The sequence below is a fragment of the Nyctereutes procyonoides genome, unplaced genomic scaffold (assembly GCF_905146905.1).
Source record: "Nyctereutes procyonoides isolate TBG_1078 unplaced genomic scaffold, NYPRO_anot_genome, whole genome shotgun sequence".
Taxonomy (NCBI): Eukaryota; Metazoa; Chordata; class Mammalia; order Carnivora; family Canidae; genus Nyctereutes; species Nyctereutes procyonoides.
The window spans coordinates 12,553,745-12,574,001 of NW_026575030.1; the positions used below are offsets into that span (position 1 = coordinate 12,553,745).

At 36.9% G+C, this 20,257-nt stretch overlaps 1 protein-coding gene across 1 annotated transcript in view; it reads left to right on the plus strand.

Moving 5' to 3' along the window:
- CNTNAP5 (contactin associated protein family member 5) overlaps positions 1-20,257 on the plus strand; it is a 798,328-nt gene that overhangs the window by 193,577 nt on the left and 584,494 nt on the right. The window contains exon 3 of the mRNA XM_055316368.1: positions 5,855-6,048. Coding sequence (XP_055172343.1) covers positions 5,855-6,048 — 194 coding nt within the window. The remainder of the gene's footprint in view (positions 1-5,854; positions 6,049-20,257) is intronic.

The following is a 20,257-nucleotide window of genomic DNA, read 5'->3' on the forward strand; positions in this document are numbered from 1 at the left end:
GGTCTTGTACTAAATGGACTCTCTTTTTGAACGATAGTTATAAAATTTCACTGAACAGAGGGTTATATGTAATCTGTTTTGTGTCCATTTCCAGTGTGTGACATCAGTCAAGTCTCATTTTCTTTTCTGAGTTAGAAGTGGAAATAACTGTAGAAACTGAGGAATTTCTGTATTTTCTACCAGTTATTCTATTTCATGCTTAGAGTCTCCCCTAGTATGTGAAGTGGAAAATAAATATTATGGTATAAAAGGCTGAAAAGGGAGTCTGCTGGAACTCAGAAGACCCGTGTCTCTTGCCTTACTTTAAACTTTGTTTAGAATTTCCCATGAGGGTCATTTCTAAGGTGGAAGACATTGGTCCCTGTTAGAACCTCAGGCAGGGAGGAGATATCAGAAGGACTGGTTTGGAGAATAGTTTCTCACCACCATAAGCTGGTTGGCCCTTTGAGGATGCTTTATTCTCTCGTAAATAGAAATTAAAAATACATTGCTGATTGCTATGAGAATAAGGTGAGATATTCAAAACAAAATATGAAATGCAAATTATGTGTCTCATGAGAATTGCTATTTTGGAAAAGCAAAAGGAGCAGGAAAAGGGTTTTCTGTTCATCCTTTTCAGAGGCAATGTTGCTGAGTGGTTAAGAGTTTGGGCTCTGGGTCCTGGTTTTGTGGGTTTGAATCCCCAGTTCTGCCACTCACTAGTCATATGATCTTGGAAATGCTGTCCAACCTTTCTGGCCTCAGTGTCACCACCTGTAAAATGGGCATAATAATAATGTCTATTATATAGAGCTACAGTGATAATGAATGAGGCCATGTGTGCTAAATGCACAAGGTGGTGCTAAGTAAGCACTTAGCAAAGACCATCCATCAGCTAATAGTGTGTATGAATGAACCTTCCAAGGGCACGTGAGATGAGGGTGATGAGAAGGGGCAATAGGATTAATCGCAAGTACAAATAACTATTCAAGCAAGAGCCCAGGTGGATATTTCTCAATTCACAATTTTTCAGATTTCCTTGGCAATTGTTAAGTCTGAATTTAACTACACATCTATGTTTGGTGCGGAGAATTGGGGGACAAATGAGAGAAGGATGTTCATATTTAGATTCAGAGGCAATTTCATATTATGTTGTTACTGTTGTTTTTGATAATCAAAAATAGCATGTTGGATTTAAGCTGTTTTGGACCACTACATAGATAAATAAAGCAATCCTTATTTGTAAAATATTAGAACTGAAATTGTAGAAGCTAAGTCATCCACTTTTTCCCAAAACACTTAGCATATCAGGAACAATTTCAAAAAATCAGATTCCCAGGTTAGGCTCTTGAATAAATTATTGAGGAGCAGGCCCAGAATGTGTATTACCATCTTCATAAGCCCTCAAGGTATTTCTGATGATTGAACTTCTTTGAGAATTTCTCATCCAGACTGACCTCAGGAGTAGAACTGTGTCTTCAACCAGGTCTCTAACGGCTTGCAGTCCATGATCTCCTTTTGCCATCTTCTTCCCAAAAGTCATATAAAGCGAATATAATGTTTGGGGTGTGGGCTGTGCTAAAATAGAGCACGGAAATCATTCAAGATCCCATGTTTGAAAACTATTGGAAAATTCTAGATGATATTAAAATATAAAGTGTAGTTATTTTTCCTTTAAAATTGAAATCTTCCCTTAACTTTTTGTTAAATTCTCTTAAATTTAAACTGCAGTGATTATGCAAATAGTGATCATTGATACCTTAGCCACAATTACAGGCAGCATTGCCTTAATTAACACGTTTGACTTGCCAAACATAGGTATCTGTGTGTATGTTCCACCCCCAATTTAGATAATAATTCAGAAACAGAAAGCTAGTGTGGGCGCATTGTGTCTTAGAGTAGCTGCAAATAGTATCTTTAGGCTTCTCTCATCGTTTTGAAAACACATTTATTGTTTGGTGCAAGGAACAAAATGTTTGCCATAGCAACCATGGTGACCCTGGATGCTTGGCCTATTAGCTGTAATGCAGGGAACATCTTCAACAGCGGGAAAGAGTTCTTGGCAATTATCACCCAGATAGTGTCCCTCTGTTTTAAGACCTTAGGCTGAAGCTTCTAGATTAGGAGCATTTTTAATTTGATGTGTTAATGAAGGTGAACAGCAACAATTCCATTTTGGTTAATTTCAGGGTGATTTTACTGTGGGCAAAAGGGAGATGTGATTTTCTTGAGACAAATTTGAAGAAATCATCTAGCATTAGCACTCCCTCTTTTGTTTTGTCTTGTCTTGGTTTGGTTTGGTTTGGTTTTTGGTCAGTCTTCTGTGATTTTATGCTTTGCAAGGTGACAGGAAGAGTTCTTTGTCATTTTGTTTTCTCTCTTCCATTCTTAACATAAGGTCCTATCATATATGAGTATGATAAGGATAATTACAATAAATGAAGAAAATAAAAAATCCTACAGCATGACTAGGAAGTCTGGCTGTGGATTATTGAGGATAAAAGATAAATAGTTAATTAAGGTTTGAAGATTTTGATTTCAAAAATAGTGATGATCACACAAAAAGTCACGAGTTGTCCCCAGCTGTCCAATTGCTGTACATATTCTTTATGCAATAAACCATATAAATATGAATAATGTGAGTCTCCATTTATATAAGAAAGGCATGCTGATAATAGAAAATATGTTACAGGCAAAAAGCATAAAAGAATGAAATCACTCATATTTTCATCACTCAGAAGAAATCACCATACAAATTTCTCTTCTATCATGTTTTAATACTGTTGAGATCATATAGTTTATACAACTTTGCTTTTTCTTTCCACTTAAGAAGAAAGAGGCTTCACGAAATGGGCAGGAGGTGAAATTGAATGGAAATAAAGAGTAGGCTCAGAATCACTTTGGAATTTTTTTTTCTTGAAATGTAAAAGCTCTTCTTACGCCTCCCTGTTAGTTGTGAGAAGTTGAGAGAAGGCAGTCCAGACAGGGAATTTTGGACAGGTTAGTGAAGACAGAGCTGGTTGATAAAAATGTACTTCCAGATCTGGCATGTCAGACTGTCTGCTCAAATGCCTCCTCCAAGTGCCTTTCCTCTTCATTGATTTTTCTGGATTTTTAAAAACATTTTTTTTCTGCTACAAAATAGTCTCAAAGAGCTATGCTTGAATCCTGAATGTCAAATGTTCTAAACTTGCTGGATCTCAGTCTCCTTAACCAAATAACGGGAACTGTGCATTTATTTCACAGAATATCATGTATGTTTTAAAGTAGAATGAACTACAATATCAAATAAGTTCCAATGTGCAATGTCTTAAAAAACATAGATGTTTAGATCTTGTTCACATTATTATTTGGGGCAGGCATTCAAGTAGGCAGATGCTTTCCTTCATGTGATGATACTGGAATCCAGGATCTTTCTCTGTTGTTCTACCACTTAGTGGGCCTTGGTGCCAACTGCGTCCATCAGTAGTAGAAGGGGAATGACCCAGCAACTGCCCTACTGGGTATTTACCCCACAGGTACAAATGTAGTGATTGAAAGGGGCATCTGCGCCCCAATGATCATAGCAGTAATGTCTGTAATAGCCAAACTGTGAAAAGAGCTGAGATGTCCATTGGCAGATGAATGGATAAAGAAGATATAGTATAAAGATACAGTGGAATACTACTCAGCCACTAGAAAGGGTGTATACCTACCATTTACATCTACATGGATGGAACTGGAGGGTATTATGCTGAGTAAAATAAGTCAACCAGAGAATGATAATTATCATATGGTTTCACACATATGGAATAGCTCAGAGGATCATAGGGGAGGGAGGAAAAACTGAATGAGCAGTCATCAGAGAGGGAGAAAAAACATGAGAGACTTAATTATACAAAACAAACTGAGGGTTGCTGGAGAGGAGGTGGATGGAGGGATGTGGTGCTTCAGTGACGGACATTAAGGAGGGGATGTGATGTGATGAGCACTGGGTGTTATATGCAGCTGATAAATTATTGAACACTACGTTCAAAAGTAATGGTGTACTATATGTTGGCTAATTGAATTTAAATAAACACACACACACACACATACACAGAGAGAGAGAGAAAGAGAAAGCAAATGGGGACGAGACCAGTAGGCTTAGAAGTAGCACATCTTCTTCCTAGTCATGTTTTGATTGGAGAGAACTTATCTCTGTGGCTATAACTGTAATAGTATGGAGAGATGAAAATGAAATTAAGCCTTACACCCACCACAGAAGAAGAAAGAATGTATATTAGGGAAATCAGTCATATCTACAACTGTATGCATGTCTTGTGGATCACTTAATAAAATGCATTCCATAATAGATGCTGAATATATTCCTTCTCTTCCTTTCTCTACATTTCAATCTTCTAGGAGATGTTTTAAAAATATCAAATAAAAGCCCAACAGCAGTAGCTATTTATTAGAAAAAAATCAAACCACAACTTGTACGAAGTGCCTATGACCAAAGTACAGTCCACCTCGCATCCTCCATCTCCCATGTCTACATGTCGGCTTCCATCAATGACAGCCTGTCTGCACTGGGGAGTCAGGGCTCAGAATAGTTCTCAGTTTCCAAGGAGAAGTCCCATTGTCTCCTTCCGAGATAGTGACAAAGCAGACCAGGACATTACTAAAATGATCTTCAATGACATAGTTTGAAATACAAAGGAATTTGTTGATTAAGCCCTCGAAGTTGAAAATTTAATTAACTCACCATTTTGACCCGGAGCAAGGTACTTCACAGAGGTGTTGTTTCCCTCTCACCCCCTCCAGCCCCCATCCTGCCACCCCCGTGGCATACACATTCTGCCTTTCCAGGATTCCCCTTCGGGATTTGGAAGATTTGTGAACTCTTGGGTCTAGTAAAAATGATTATTGACTTCTTCATTCCTATGTGAAATTAATATAGAAGATGGAGACCACAAGTCTTCCAACTAAACGAGAGCTAATATTGATCTTCTGCAAAGTTCCACTGTGTCAAATAATGAAATTGTAGGGCCTAAAGGCTTTTGTCACACGTGAGAATGTTTCTGTGTGGCAAGTATACTGAATCTCATGTAGATCCAGAAAGGCAGCACGCTCTTTCATGTCCCTCTGAGATTTTATGTATGCTGTTCCCTTGGCCCTGTCTGATCTCACCAACATTTTCTTTATTTAACCTTGTTTGCCTGCAAAATGGTCATACTTGCTTTGGATTTCAGCTCTACTGTCTCAGGAACTTTCCAATCATCCCTGAGACATCCTGTCCACTGTGCTCCTATTATACTTGTGTTTGCCTTTCATGAGGCTTCCTGTCACATCACATTGCACATTTTTGTTTGTATGTCCCTCTTTGGTACCCAAAATGCTCTAGGTGCTCTGTGTACATGAGTCGAATGGATGAGACAGAATCAAAGACACAGTCAATGATCTTTCACCTTTGTATCCACAGTTAAAAGTCTGGGCTGTGGTAGAGGGAGGGATGAAACAGTGGAGAAAAGAAGAAAAGAAGGAGATCCCCGTCAGGTGGGGGTTAGAAAACATCTTACAAGATTAGGATTGTAAGAAAATAAAAATATTTAAGTAATACTGATTTTACTAAGAATCCAGAAAATGCAAACTAATGCCTGAGGAAAGACAGGAAGAGTTATGGAAGGAACCAAGTTATGGAAGGAACAACAGGAAGAGTTATGGATTCATCCTGAACCATGAAAGGGAATAGGATGGAAAATGAGAATGGAAGTCAGGCCAAGCAGGGATAAGCAGGGCACATTGGGGGGTAAAGACATCTTAGTGGCACACCATTTCGTTTCTTTTTGAGAGCTGAAAGTTGCAGCCATGTGGGATGTTACTACAACTCTCTTTCTCTCTGATCTTCTTCCAGGAACTGGCGGTTGGTCCCCAGCAGATTCCAATGCTCAACAGTGGCTCCAGATGGACCTGGGAAACAGAGTGGAGATTACAGCAGTGGCCACGCAGGGAAGATACGGAAGCTCTGACTGGGTGACGAGTTACAGCCTGATGTTCAGTGACACAGGACGCAACTGGAAACAGTACAAGCAAGAAGACAGCATCTGGGTAGGACATCTTTTTTCTTCCGATGAATGAATCTGAGATGTAATAATCGTAACCAGTGAGCATTTCTATCATTTTCCTATACCCAGATTGTTGGTAGCTTAATTACTGTGGAGTGCCCATTCAGAAATAATTAGACAGTATATGCGTCCTATCTCCAGCATGGCTACAGTTCCAAGGGAAATTAGGATGTCCGCTGCAAAAAAGTTTCATGTTTCCTCCTCTTCTGGTAACTTGAGTAATTCACTGACTGGGTCTCCATTCTTCATCTATGAAAACAGAAGGATACTACAAGAGTCTGATTGTTAATGAGAACATATTGATTTATTGAATATGTATTTATTTACTCACTTATTCATCATGTATCAGGCATCTTTCATATCTTGTAGTGACCCAGCTAGCTCAGTTATGTAATCTGACCAACACTTAACAATTGGCAAATCTCAGTATGAGAATCTGTAGTCTGGTCTGACTTTAAAGGCACTATGCTCAACGGCCTCTATTCAAGATTTGAAAATGAATAAAAGGTTTAGAAAGACAAATACAAAATGCAAACTCATTTTGTCATTATAAACAATATTCACCTAGAAGCAAAGGATAACGTGCTCCAAGTTGTGAAAATGCACTTTACTCCCCCGCCCAAGACCCAAGCTCTTGACCTTCCTTGTATAGTGAAAGGCTGTCCCCAGACTGAAGTTAGAAAGGAAGACAGCGGCACAGCAAGAGGCACCTGGAGGGGGCTTCAGAAACTCATGCACTAATAATGTGTTATTGTATGTTGCTAACAATTTAGGGAAAAACATCTCCCAATATTTATTTATTTTTTCTAAATGTACATAATTCGTGAGGATTTGGCGGTTGATAGAGTAATCTGTCCTCAGTCTCCATCATTGTCTCCACTGTTAAACTAATGCCACATATGTTTTGAATGGCTGTTGTCCATATTTTTCTGTGTTGGCCCCACCTAGTTGGAAACAAATTTCTATTTTATGTTCATTGTTATTTGATAATAGCCTACTCATCAATATTGCTAATTGAAAATAATAGTAAATTGAGGATTGAGATTAGTTATGGCAGATTGGATCTTGATAATACTATTGTTGTCATCTTTATTCTGGATTGCCTGTGACATTAAGTTGTAATATTTATAGGGAGCGTGGGTTTTCTTCTTAAAAATTGGATTTTAAGGTGTGACTGGCTGGCTCAGTTGGAAGATCATGTGATCCTTGATCTTGGGGTCATGAGTTCAAGCCCACATTGGGGGTAGGAATTACTTAAATAAATAAGACTTCAAAATGTTTTTTTTAAATAGGGCTTTGGGGGACTATTCTATTTTATTCACTCAGTTTTGAAGCCTCCATAAATTTTTACAGGTGTTTGCTTTCTTTTGTTTTGCTTTTAGTTTGAAATGAGAAATAAGCACACCTTCTATTTTGAGGAACAATTTTATGGTTTTATGTTGACTTGAGAGGGACAAATAGATGTTGGATTATTTATTTTCTTTGGCATTTTCAATCAGAACTGGTCATTTTTCAGAATGAATTGTATTTTTGAGTCATTTTGTCTAAATGTTTTTATTGAGGTATAACCGATATGCAAGATTATATTCGTTTCAGGTATACAATGTATGATTCAACATTTGTCTATATTGCAAAAAGGTTACCACAATAAGTTTAGTTACCATCTGTGGTCATATAATACTATTGTCCATATAATATTATTGTCTGTATCTTCCATGATGTACATTGTATTCCCATGACTTCTTACTTTATAACTGCAGGATTGTATTTCTTGATCTTCTTCACCCACTTTGTCCAAACCCCAACTCCTCCCTCCTGGCAACAGGAATCTGTTCTCCATACTTAAGAGTCTAGATTTTGTTTGTTTACTTTGTTAGTTTCAACATGTAAATGAAATTACATGGCATTTGTCTTTTTCTAATTGACTTATACTAAGCATAATACCCTTGTGGATCATCCATATTGTTGTAAATGGCAAGATTTCATTCTTTCTTATGGTTAAGTATAAAATGTGTGTATATGTGTACACAACATCTTTATTCATTCACCCACTGATGGAAACTTAGGTTGTTAGCATACATTGACTATTATAAATAATTCTGCATTGAACATAGGGTTGCATATCTCTTTGAATTAGCATTTTCATTTTTTTGGATAGATAATCAGTATGGAAATTGCAGGATCATATGGTTATTCTTTTTTTTTTTAATTTTTTGAGGCACCTCCATGCTGTTTTCTATAGTGGCTGCACCAGTTTGCATTCCCAACAACAGTGCATGAGGGTTGCTTATTCTCCACATCCTTGCCAAAACTTGTTATTTCTTGTCTTTTCTAATAATAACCACTCTGACAAGCATAACACGATATCTTATTGTGGTTTTGATTTATAGTCCCTTGATGATTAGTGATGATGAACATCTTTTCATGTACCTGTTGACCATCTGGATGTCTTCTTTGGAAAAATGTCCATTCAGATTTCCTTCCCACATTCAGTCTTTAATCCATTTCAAGTTAGTTTATGTTGATGTTGTCACATAGTGGTCTAGTTTCACTTTTTTGCATGTAGCTCTCCAGTGTTGCCAGCACCATTTGTTGAAGACACAGTCTTTTCTCCACTATATATTTTGCCTCCTTTGTCATAAATTAATTAACCATGTATGCATGGGTTTATTTCTGGGCTCTCCATGTTGTCCCATCGATCTATATGTCTGTTTTTATGCCAATGCCATACCATATTTTGACTACTATGGCTTTGTAGTTTGGTTTGAAATCGGGAAGCATGATACCTTCAGCTTTGCTCTTTCTCAAGATTGTGTTGGCTATTTGGGGCCTTTTGTGGTTCCATATAAATTTTAGAATTCTTTTTTCTACTTCTATGAAAAATGCCATTGTAATTTTCATAGGGATTGCACTGAATCTATACAATGCTTTGGGTAGTGTGGACATTTTAACAATAGTGAGTCTTCCAATCCATAAGCATGAAATATATTTCCAATTATTTGTGTTCTCAGTTTCTTTCATCAGGAGTTATAGTTTTACGTGTACAAGTGTTTCACCTCTTAGGTTAAAATTATTTTTAGGTATTTTGTTTTTTTGTTATGCAATTGTAAATGGGATATCTTTATTTCTCTTTCTGATACTTTGTTATTAGTGTGTAGAGACACAACAGATTTTTGCACAAGATTGTTATGCCTATGATTTGCAATACTATATTGAATGAAAGTGGCGAGAGTGGGCATACTTAGGAGGAAAAGCTTTCAGCTTTATACTGTTGAATATGATATTAGCTGTGGTTCAGTCATATATGACATTTATCATGTTGAGCTACATTCCCACTATACCACTTTGTTGAGAGTTTTTATCACAAATGGATGTTGAGTTTTGTCAAATGTTTTTTCCCTATATATTGAGGTGATCATATGATTTCTATCTTTCACTTTTGTTAATGTGATATATCACATTGATTGATGTGTAGATGTTGAATCTTGTATCCATGTGATAAATCCTAGTTGATAATGGTGTATAACCCTTTTAACGTATTGTTACATTCAATTTACTAATATTTAGTTGAGGATTTTTGCATCTATGTTCATTAGGGATATTGGCTTTGATTTTCTTCTTTATGTTGTCCTTGTCTAGTTTTAGTATCAGGGTAATACTGGCCCCATAAAATGAGTTTGGAAGCATTCCCTCCTCTTTATTTTTTTGGATGTTTGAAAATAGGTATTAAATCTTTGAATATTTGGTAGAATTTTTTTTAATTTTTTTTTTTATTTATTTACGATAGTCATACAGAGAGAGAGAGAGGCAGAGACACAGGCAGAGGGAGAAGCAGGCTCCATGCACCGGGAGCCCGACGTGGGATTCGATCCCGTGTCTTCAGGATTGCACCCTGGGCCAAAGGCAGGCGCCAAACCGCTGCGCCACTCAGGGATCCCGAATATTTGGTAGAATTAACCAATGAAGCCATCTAGTCCTAGACTTTTGTTTCTTGGAAAAAAATTTTATTGCTGACTCAATCTCCTTATAGCAATTGGTCTACTGAAATTTTCTATTTGTTCATGATTCAGTCTTAGATAAATCTAGGTTTCTAGGACTTTAACCATTTCTACTAGGTTGTCCAACTTATTGGCATGTAATCATTCATAATAGTCTTTTCCAATCCCTCTTATTTCTGTGGTTTGAATTATAACTTCTCCTTCATTTCTAATTTTATTTGAGTCCTCTCCCTTTTGTGGTAAGTCTAGCAAAAAGTTTGTCAGTTTTATTTGTCTTTTTAAAGAGCCAGTTGTTAGTTTCATTGATGTTATCTATTATGTTGTGTTTGGTGGTGGTGGTGGTAGTCTTTTGTTTTTATTTTGTTTTGTTTTTAGTTTTATTTCATTTATTTCCACTCTGATCTTTCTTATTTCCCTCTTTCTACTAATTTTGAACTTTGTTTTTATTTTTCTAGTTCCTTTAGGTGTCAAGTTAAATTACTTATTTGAGATTTTTTTTATTTCTTGAGGTAGGCCTGTAGTAATTACTATGAACTTCCTTCTTAGAATTGCTGTTGCTGCACCCCATAGATTTTAGTATGCCATATTTCCATTTTCATTTGTCTCTAGGTTTTTCTTTCTCTTTTGACTTCCTCTCTGATCCAGTAGTAGTTACTAACATGTTGTTTAATACCCATGCATTTGTAGTTTTTCTAGCTTTCTTCTTATAATTGATTTCTTTTTTTTAAATATTTTATTTATTTTTATTTATTTGAGAGAGATAACTTGTGAACAGGGGAGAGGAGGGGTGCAGAGGGAGAGGGACAAGCAGATTTCATGCTGATCATGGACCATGGTGCAGGGTTCAATCCTATGACCCTGAGATTATGACCTGAGCCAAAATCAAGAGTCAGATACTTAGCCAGCTGAGACCACCCAAGCACCCATTGTAATTTCTAGTTTCATAACATTGTTATCAGAAAAGATGTTTGATATGATTTCAATTTTTCTTGAATTTAGTGAGATTTGTTTTGAGGCCTAACATGTGATATATCCTAAAGAATGTTCCATGTGTATTTGAGAAGAATGTGTATCCTGCTGCTTTTGAATGGAATGTTCTATCTATACCTGTTAAATCCTTCTGGCAAAATGTGCCATTTAAGGCTGATGTTTCCTTATTGATTTTTCTGTCTGGATAATCTTTTCATTGATGTAAGTGAAGAGTTAAAGTCTCCTACTATTATTATAGTCCCCCCAATTTTTACCCTTACGTCTATTAATATTTCCTCTATATACTTGATGCTCCTATGCATAGTGCATAGATATTTATGTTATATCTTCTTCTTTTGATTCTTTTACCATGTACCACTCTCTTTTCCTTTTATCACAGTCTTTGTTTTAAAGTCTATTTTGTCTGATTGAATATAGCTACCCCAGCTTTCATTTGCTTTCTATTCACATGGAATGTCCTTTTTCATCCCTTACCTTTCAGTCACCATTGCTTTATCTCTGAAGTGTCTCATAGACAGCACATAGAGGCATGAAGCTCACAGAGACTGACACAAGCTCCTACTGGTGGTGCCAGAATACAAAACTAAGATTTATTTCTAAAAGTACATGATTGCAAAACTGTACTTTCTATTTCTCCTTTATTGAACTTATTTTTTTCAGTTTCACAATATTGATTTACCTTTCTCACTTTAAATACAAACTTTATTGGACCCACTCTGTAAAAATAATGTTAAGCTCTATTGTTTTATTCACGTTGCTAAAATATGAGTGAGAACACAGCAATAATATCACACTGTGTTTCTATATCATATAGAGGGCTCAAACTCTGAAACTCTATGTCCATCAAACATAGACTCAGTATTTAACCAGATACTTCATGGACATAAGTAAAATCTGACTTGTGGTTAATATTCATTATTATTTCCACAAGATTAGGCTGCTGGATGAATAGATTACCTCGAGAAGTTTTATGTATTCATTTTACTTTTTATTTTAAATTTAAAATTAGAGTAAGATTATAGATTTACCAGAGTTAAGCCTGATAAGCAAGATGAGAGCAACAGCCAAACAAGAGACTTTTTATAAAAATCTCTAAATTATTCTATTTAACTTTTCATAAAAAGTCAATACCTAAAAGCATCAATATCAAGTACTGAATTAATTAAGGAATGATATATCTTGTGGAAGTAGAGAATCTCTAGAATGAGACTTTCACACAGTCTTTCGAAGATTGTCAATTTTCAGATGATGTGAAGTTTGTAATGCTTTTTAAAATTGAGTTAGCAAACAATACAACTTAGGACATGTCGCGGATGGGATATCAATTTACCAGTACTCAAGGGATTTATTGTATTTTACAAAGTTCTCATCCTGAAAATATATCTATCTGTACAATGTACAATATCAAATATTCATGCCCTAAAAATTCAATTTGAAGAATTTCTGATCTGGCACTGAATGGAATGTTCATGAATGAGGCCACCAAGCATCTGCTTAGAGATGAATCATGATTTATGAACAAGCCAGAGTTTCCCACTTCACTAAATAATCAGGTGTGAAGGTCTCAGGGACAAACTCAGTGACAATTTTAGAATCTTAGCTGATTTAAAATCTTTTCCTGGTTGGCTTGTAGACATGCCAAAAAAATTACAAATATTAAGATTCTAACTCTGAGGAGCAACATTAACCTATGTTTGGTAAAATGGATAAATATATTTGGAACAAAGGGACCTCTAATTAAATCCATGCAGACCAGAGTCCTGTTACCAGTCATTTGGAAAGATAGGCCCAAATGCATGAAATACTGCTTCAATTCTGAGTCCCTCCTATGTATGTTCAAACCCTTAATGAATCCATCTCTGTTTCCCACAAAAGCATGTAAGTATTCTATAAACTCATTCTCCTTTATGTGCATTGACACTTTCCTTTATTTTCTGATATTTATCACTCTGAAATTTCAAAGACAACCACTCATGCCTGTGTTTTAAAATATGGTGTTCTCTATTTTTAAGTCAGTTTATCGGGCAGCCCGGGTGGCTCAGCGGTTTAGCGCCACCTTCAGCTCAGGGCATAATCCTGGAGTCCCAGGATCGAGTCCCACATCAAGGCTTCCTGCATGGAACCTGCTTATCCCTCTGCCTGTGTCTCTGCCTCTCTCTCTTTCTCTCTGTCTCATGAATAAATAAATAAAATCTTTAGTAAATAAATACATAAAATCACTTTATCCACATTGCTTATGATTGTGTGCAAGTCAGTTAGGATCCTTTCCTCTTCGCACCTAAGATAGACTTCTCCATCTTTAGATCTATTAAAAAATTTTAGGGAAATTTTCACTAGTCTTTTTCTTGAGCTTTTCCTCTTTTCTCTGCATGTTTCTGCATAAATCAGCTACGCCAAGTACATTAGCTATGGATACAAAAGCCTCATATGAGGATTGAATGATATATATTTCATTTTCAATATACTTTCTGATGGCAAATTTCATACCCATTCTGGCTACAGCAGCATCTCAGGGTAATCTTTCCAGTCAATGGACTCACAAGTATTTAATAAATTCTTATTGGGACAGGGCAAGAAGCTAATAGAAGGATCTTCAACTCATAAGGTAGGTTCCGTCAGTACATGTTAAAGGTGCATTCACTCCATTGTCAGAGCTCCCAGATTCTATTACCTTTCACCACACTTCTTGGATATAAAAGATAATATATATCACAATTCTGTTACCCTTTTGTATCCAAGAATTTCACCACTAGAAAACCACCATGCACAAAAGACAAAGAAAAGTCTACCTGAAGTCCCTAAAGTCATTTTATACCTAATCTCCAGGCCCCATCTCAACCACATTTAGTTTATAAAGAAAATACTTTTTATTGAGGCATATAGGATAATATGTTTGCCTTTTCTGGCCACTTTTACACACATACATACATACATACATTCATACAAACTCTATACTTCGACTCTAAGTGCCTTCTACTTAGAGACTTTAATGTCACCTATAAACTTCAGTAAGTTTTATGCTTCTCCTACTGCATTTTATTATGATGATGACAGATAATAAGAATTAGAAGCAATTTTAAGAATCCCGGATTTTACTAATTTCTCTTTCTTTTAGTCATTTGCCTTTTTTTTTTTCTAGGTTTAATCCTATTACCAATGTTAAAGTTCTGTTGATCCTTTGTAGGAAAACTTACTCTACTCACCTTTTCCAGAGATAATCTAAGGAGCCCCTCTCAGGTACTGATTTTAAACAAGTATCTGTTGTTAGTGGATTCCTCAGTATTGACCATGAAGATATTAGTGGTCTGTTTTACCTACATGATCACTTACTTCTTTCTAGTCTCCATTAAACAAGGCATTCACAATCAGTCTCTGCTTGATGCAGGTCATATATTTTGAGATGGTACCACTCTGATCATTCCTCATGCCATAATATAAGAAGGTTCTTTCATAAAGGATGCAAGGACCACAGTGATATAGACCACTGGAGGAGACAAGAAGCTTAAAGAGTTGAGGTCATGACTAAAGCAAGGAATTTCACAGGTCTGGCACCTACAAAAGAAATAATAGCAGTTCAGAATACATCCAAAGGGTTGTAGTGAATTGGATTGATTCTTCTGGGATCTATATTCCAGGAAGCCCAATGCTGTGAAGGAGCTACTTTATCTGACACCCAAATGAATAAGCACTCAGCTAAGATTACCAAAGATATAACCTAATACCTTCTAAATAAGCCTAATGAATTGTTTCTATTTTGAGGGAGAAAATTTAGGTTCAGAAGAGCCAAGAAACCTAGCCCATATCACATGAGTAGTAAAATGATAGACCAAGATGCACATTAATTCTGTCTGTCCATAAAACTCAAGCACCTAAATGACCAGATAACACCTTAGGTAGTGGTTGATGGCATAAGAATTAAGACCTAATATTCTCAAAGGGCTGGTGCCAAATGGGTAGGAATCAGGACACATTCTGGTCCAGGGGAAAAGTAGCCTGCTAAGTAAAACCAAAGTGGAAATTCGAGTACCATCTGGTCTGAACCAACATGGTGAGGTTTGGGGGGGGGGGGCGGGGGAAGCTTACAGGACATGACAATGCCCAGAAGGGATCCATAACACATTATAGCTTTGCTAACTGATTTCATATCCTTCCTGCTGGTGGCTCTGCAATCAAGTGCTATGCTGAGAAGGAGGTTTAGAACTAGCTTTCTGGCCTTAGTCTTCTGTTGATTCTGTAAAAGAGATCATCACATCTAGAGTTGGGAGAGACTAATGTATACAAAGCCAAAGTCTGCCTCAAGTGTTTACTCACTGAACCAGTTGTTTGCTAATGCAACGTAGACATGAAAATGTCTTCTCCTCCACTACAGAATAGTTTTTCAAATCCTTTCATAACTAGGGGCTTTGATACCTTTCCTTCAGTGCAATTTCCATGCCAGTAGGCCTCACTGATGACCAATAATACATGACAGATTCCAGCCTCCTCACAATCTCCCCACTCCTTTCTGAATATACTGTATACTAGTAATATTTAGATTACAGCTTTCTTTTCTGAAAATCATGTTGCCTCTTCCTAAATACATCAGGAATCTAGTCCTTTATTGTATAGTCTTTTGGCCTATATGATAAGGTGGTCTATGATTTCCTGTAGCTTTATGGAATCTTTCTTAATATAAAGGGCTTGCATATGTTACCTAGCACTTTTATCACATAGAGATCAACTGAAACAATGGATTATACATTTAGCTCATCAGTTCTCTGATTTCATCCTTGAGTGACTTCTGAATTATCTGGGAGATGCTCTCTTTTTTTAAAAGATTTTATTTATTTATTCATGAGACACACAGAAAGAGAGGGGCAGAGACAAAGGCAGAAGGAGAGGGAGAAGCAGGATCTATGCAGGAGCTTGATGTAGAAGTCGATCCCAGCACTCCAGGATCATGCCCTAAGTCAAAGGCAGATGTGCTTAACCGCTGAGCCAGACATCCCAGGGAGACGTTCTTTGATCTTCATGATTCATACCCATTTATTAAGTCTACCAATTTCAGAAAACAATTTGAGAGCAAGAATCTCATGACCATCAACATATATCTTTTAAACTCTCATTACACACCACATAGTGTACTAGGTGTTTGACAAAAAAAAAAAAAAAAAAAAAAAAAAAGAGGGGGTGTTCTGGTGTGGTTAATGCCTTCTCTGGATGTGCAGAGCCATCAAGGAGAAGGTAAATGACACTGCAACAGAGCATATGTATACAAGCAGCACTGATGACCATCCAGGAGCAGGAAGCTTTGAGAAAGTGTCCTGGTGAGTAGAGTGCAAGGGACACAGATGATTCCACAGGGCAAGGAACATGTTCAAGTTACTTTGGATTCCCAGCAACTACAGAAGGCTGAGTGACTAATACAAACATAGCATAGGAAGGGAGGAAGAGAAAGTTATAGGAAGGGAGGAACATTCACAGAAAGATAAGTGCTGTAAACAAAATCAGAAGGGAAGATGTATAAGATATAAACAGATTCTTACAGGAACATGTATAAGATGTATCAGAGATATACAGAATTAATAATAATCTAAAATAATCTAAATACTCTAATAATAATCTAAATTGATACAAGATTTCTCTGATGAATTCTATAAGATAAACCTGAAGACCAAGGGTGGCTAGATATTGCAGACTACCTGCTCATACATATCTTCTTTTGCTACATACGAAGAAATTAAGTCATTATGTGTTTATTTCTTCGTTTTGATGGGTTTTTGGTTGTTATTGTTGTCAAATAACAAGGACTACATATCAGAAAATGGTATCAAATATATTTTTTGAGATTTTGTTTATAGTACTCTCCTTGGTTCTCTCTCTTATACAGCTTTTAATACAGATATTTATTTCATAGTTGATCATAACTAAAAGCTCAATTAAGAAGTTAGTCCCTGGTTAGAATTTTGCCTCTGACTTAATGGAGACCACCTGTTCAAAAGTGAGATAGTACCACATACCAGACCAACAGAAACAAGGAGTGGAGGGGAATGCAGAGGCTTTTGAGTAGAGTCGAATTCCATTTGCACCACCAGTTGCTTGTATGATCTTGATAATATCACTTAACCTTATTATAATGATTCTCCCCATCCATGGCAGGCATATATCTAGAAAATTCCAGGCCCTTTGCATCAATTCCTCTTCCCTGCTTGGACTCTGTTTTATGGGCTGTGCTGTGGGTTCAATAATACCTGGCAAGAAAGCCTGAGCTTCACTAGGGATCCAGCTTAGAACAGACCCTCAAAGCTTGATATTTCCCATGTATCATCCCCTTGATTTTGTCCTTAGCACTTTTTATTGATCAGATTCTCTTATCGCTGGATGAGGCTCTGCAGAAAAGGGAAGAAGGAACAACTGGCCAATCAGCATTGTGAAAGCAACAGCATGGTCTTTTACCCCAGAATCAGCAGGCTTCCTTCCAGCCCTCTGGCTCCACATGAGCCCTTGAAAGTTCCACAATGAAGTCCATCTGTTTTCCCTTCTTAATGTTAGAATTTGTTGAGATGTTTCAGAAAACTTCCCAACATGGGGTCTAGCCTCTTTAAGGAGTAAATACTTTCACACATTAACACATGTGGCATTTAAACACATCACATGGACAGAGACTCAACATGCAGTCTTCAGGATTAATATTCATGTGGACACTTTCTAGGGGTGAGCAGATGTTTGCATTCTCCTACAAACCGGTTGCATTTGTAATGGGATGAGATCCAGCAGCTGGTAATCATGGGAAGGAGGATAATCTGGTTAAAATTAATTCTTCTAAATCCACTGCTATTAAATTAATCTTATTGTTAAAGCCCCTCAGCAGTTCACAGGAAACTTGACTTATAAGTGCATTTCCAATATATATAAACCAGTTAGGTTTGGGAGACACCCACTTTAGATTTAGAAAACAGAGTTAATACCTCAACTTTAACACGGAGCAAAGCATTAGATTTTTTTATGTGAATATATTGAATTATTTTAGCAATGCATAGTGACTGAGAGGAAGAAATCTAATTAACTACCTTTGATTCATTTAGTCTTTATCATGATTTTTTTTCTTTTTTTTCTCCCTTAGATTATATCAGTCTTTGAAGTCCAGCAGCTAGAAATTCTATGACTTTGATAAATGATTTAATCCATAGAAGGCTCGGTTTCCTCCTCTACAAAGTGGGTATATGAATGTGTTTACTTAATGTGGTCCATGAAGGAGAGATTCTCAAAAATAAATGTGCTTCAGAATGTCATACACAGCTTAAGACACAAATTGCTGGGCCCCACCTGCAGAGCTTCTAATCCAGTAAATTTAGAATGGGGCTGAGAATTTAGATTTATAAGAAAATCCCTAGTAATTCTGGTGCTGCTGGTCAGGGACCTTATGTTGAGAACCATTGCAGAAACTGCAAATGGGTTAATGTGTGTCAACTTTACACAGTGCTAAATAAATGAAGAATAGATATTACTATCAGTATTGAAGGTAGGTGTATGTGATGCACCTAGTGAAGACACCCAGAGGAAATTGGCTTGCAATTTTCTTTCTTTTGAGCTTTGTATACAAAATGGAAAGCAATTTCAATAAGTCAGATTTTTTTTCGATAAACTAAATAGTGGAGAAGGTAAAATCTTGTGGTTACAGGTGAAGATAGTTACCCACTCAGGCTCATTAAAAACAATTCACTGAGAATCCTGGTAGCAGACAGAAGAGCTAGAGGAAGAGCCTGGGGGAGTTACTGACACCTAAATAAAAAGGCTCTGGGCCAAAGTCTGAAGCCCCGGGTGCCTACTTGGCTCTAGTCAGATGGAAGGATTCCAGGCCTGGCAAGGACCTCAAGGAGGCAATGAGTCTCTCTAGTATTCTTTAAAAAGTCCAAAAGAAAGCAAGCTTCATTAAGTTTGCGATTAAAATGATAGCAGTTGATAGTAAAGAGAAAAGCATAATCTAGTCAGCATAGGTATCGATTCCTGTTAAGTATGGTTTCCAGTTCTGTTTCCCTTCATGTTAATAAGAAAAAGAAGAGAGAACCCACAAAATATGAGCATGAGCAGGAGTCAATCTTGTGTTTCAATTCCCTGGCCAATTGTGACTGTTCATGTGGGAGAGCATCCTTCCCCATCATGTTACCAAACGCACCATTCCTCTTGCAGCGGCTGTCTGAACTAGAGAAGCAACTGCATGGTGTCACTAAATTTGTTTAGGCTCTAGCCTACAAATAATTCTCCAGTTTCATGATTTAATAATTATTTGGACTTTAATTCTCAAGTCTATATAAAAGAGCAATGAATGCCTTTTGTGGTGTTTTTTGTTGGGGGGAGGGTGATCTTAATTTGTTTTTAGTTATTGTAAGTAGGGAGAAGGAGTCATAAAAACCAGGCTGGAATTATTTTGGTCTGAACACCACAGGTGCTTTGTCGTGTGGGAAAGATGTACTTGCAGAAAAAATCTGTACCAGAGAATCATGGAACCCTAACATCCTGTCTTATCTGATTGTAATTTAGGATATTAAGCATCTGTTAGGCACATTCTGCATGCAATAAATTAAGGGAACTTCAAGAGTAGAATGTAGAAATCCCTCGTCAAAAGTAAGATAAATGTTTGTTAAGGTACACAATGAAAGGATATGCACAGATGGGCATGTAGATGAGAGCATGGAGTTTCTGACTTGTCAGTAGGGTTAGTGCTATGATTTTTTTCCCCCAGCTATTTTGATAGATTTTTTAGATTTTTTTGATCTTGAAATGGTTCTTCTACAATTTTGTCCTATCTGTCCTCATTATGACACCCTGCAATAATCGGCAGCCAAAGTCCCATTAATGGACTACAAAACAAAGTGGAAAAAACCAATAAGGACTGAGTAGATAAGCATGAACAAGTTGGTGCTATGTTCTAAACACACGGGCTGCCTGTGTGTGGTAGCTTCTGTGAATAGGAAGGAGTCTGAGCCAAACTGGAGAAAGGGGAGGTCTGTGTAGCACAGAGATCCTGGACACAAGGCTGCATTTACTCTGAGAAGGCGGGTCCTTTCTGTCTTAAGTTTCTATGACAATACCCCTCACCTTTCCCCACCTAGTGCATATCTTTGTGCCATGTCATGTAGTGTTTCAGACATTGTGTTTACATGAGTGTTTTAAGCATGTGAGAATTTTAGAGTAAATGCAGCCTTGTAATTTTTTTTTTTTAAA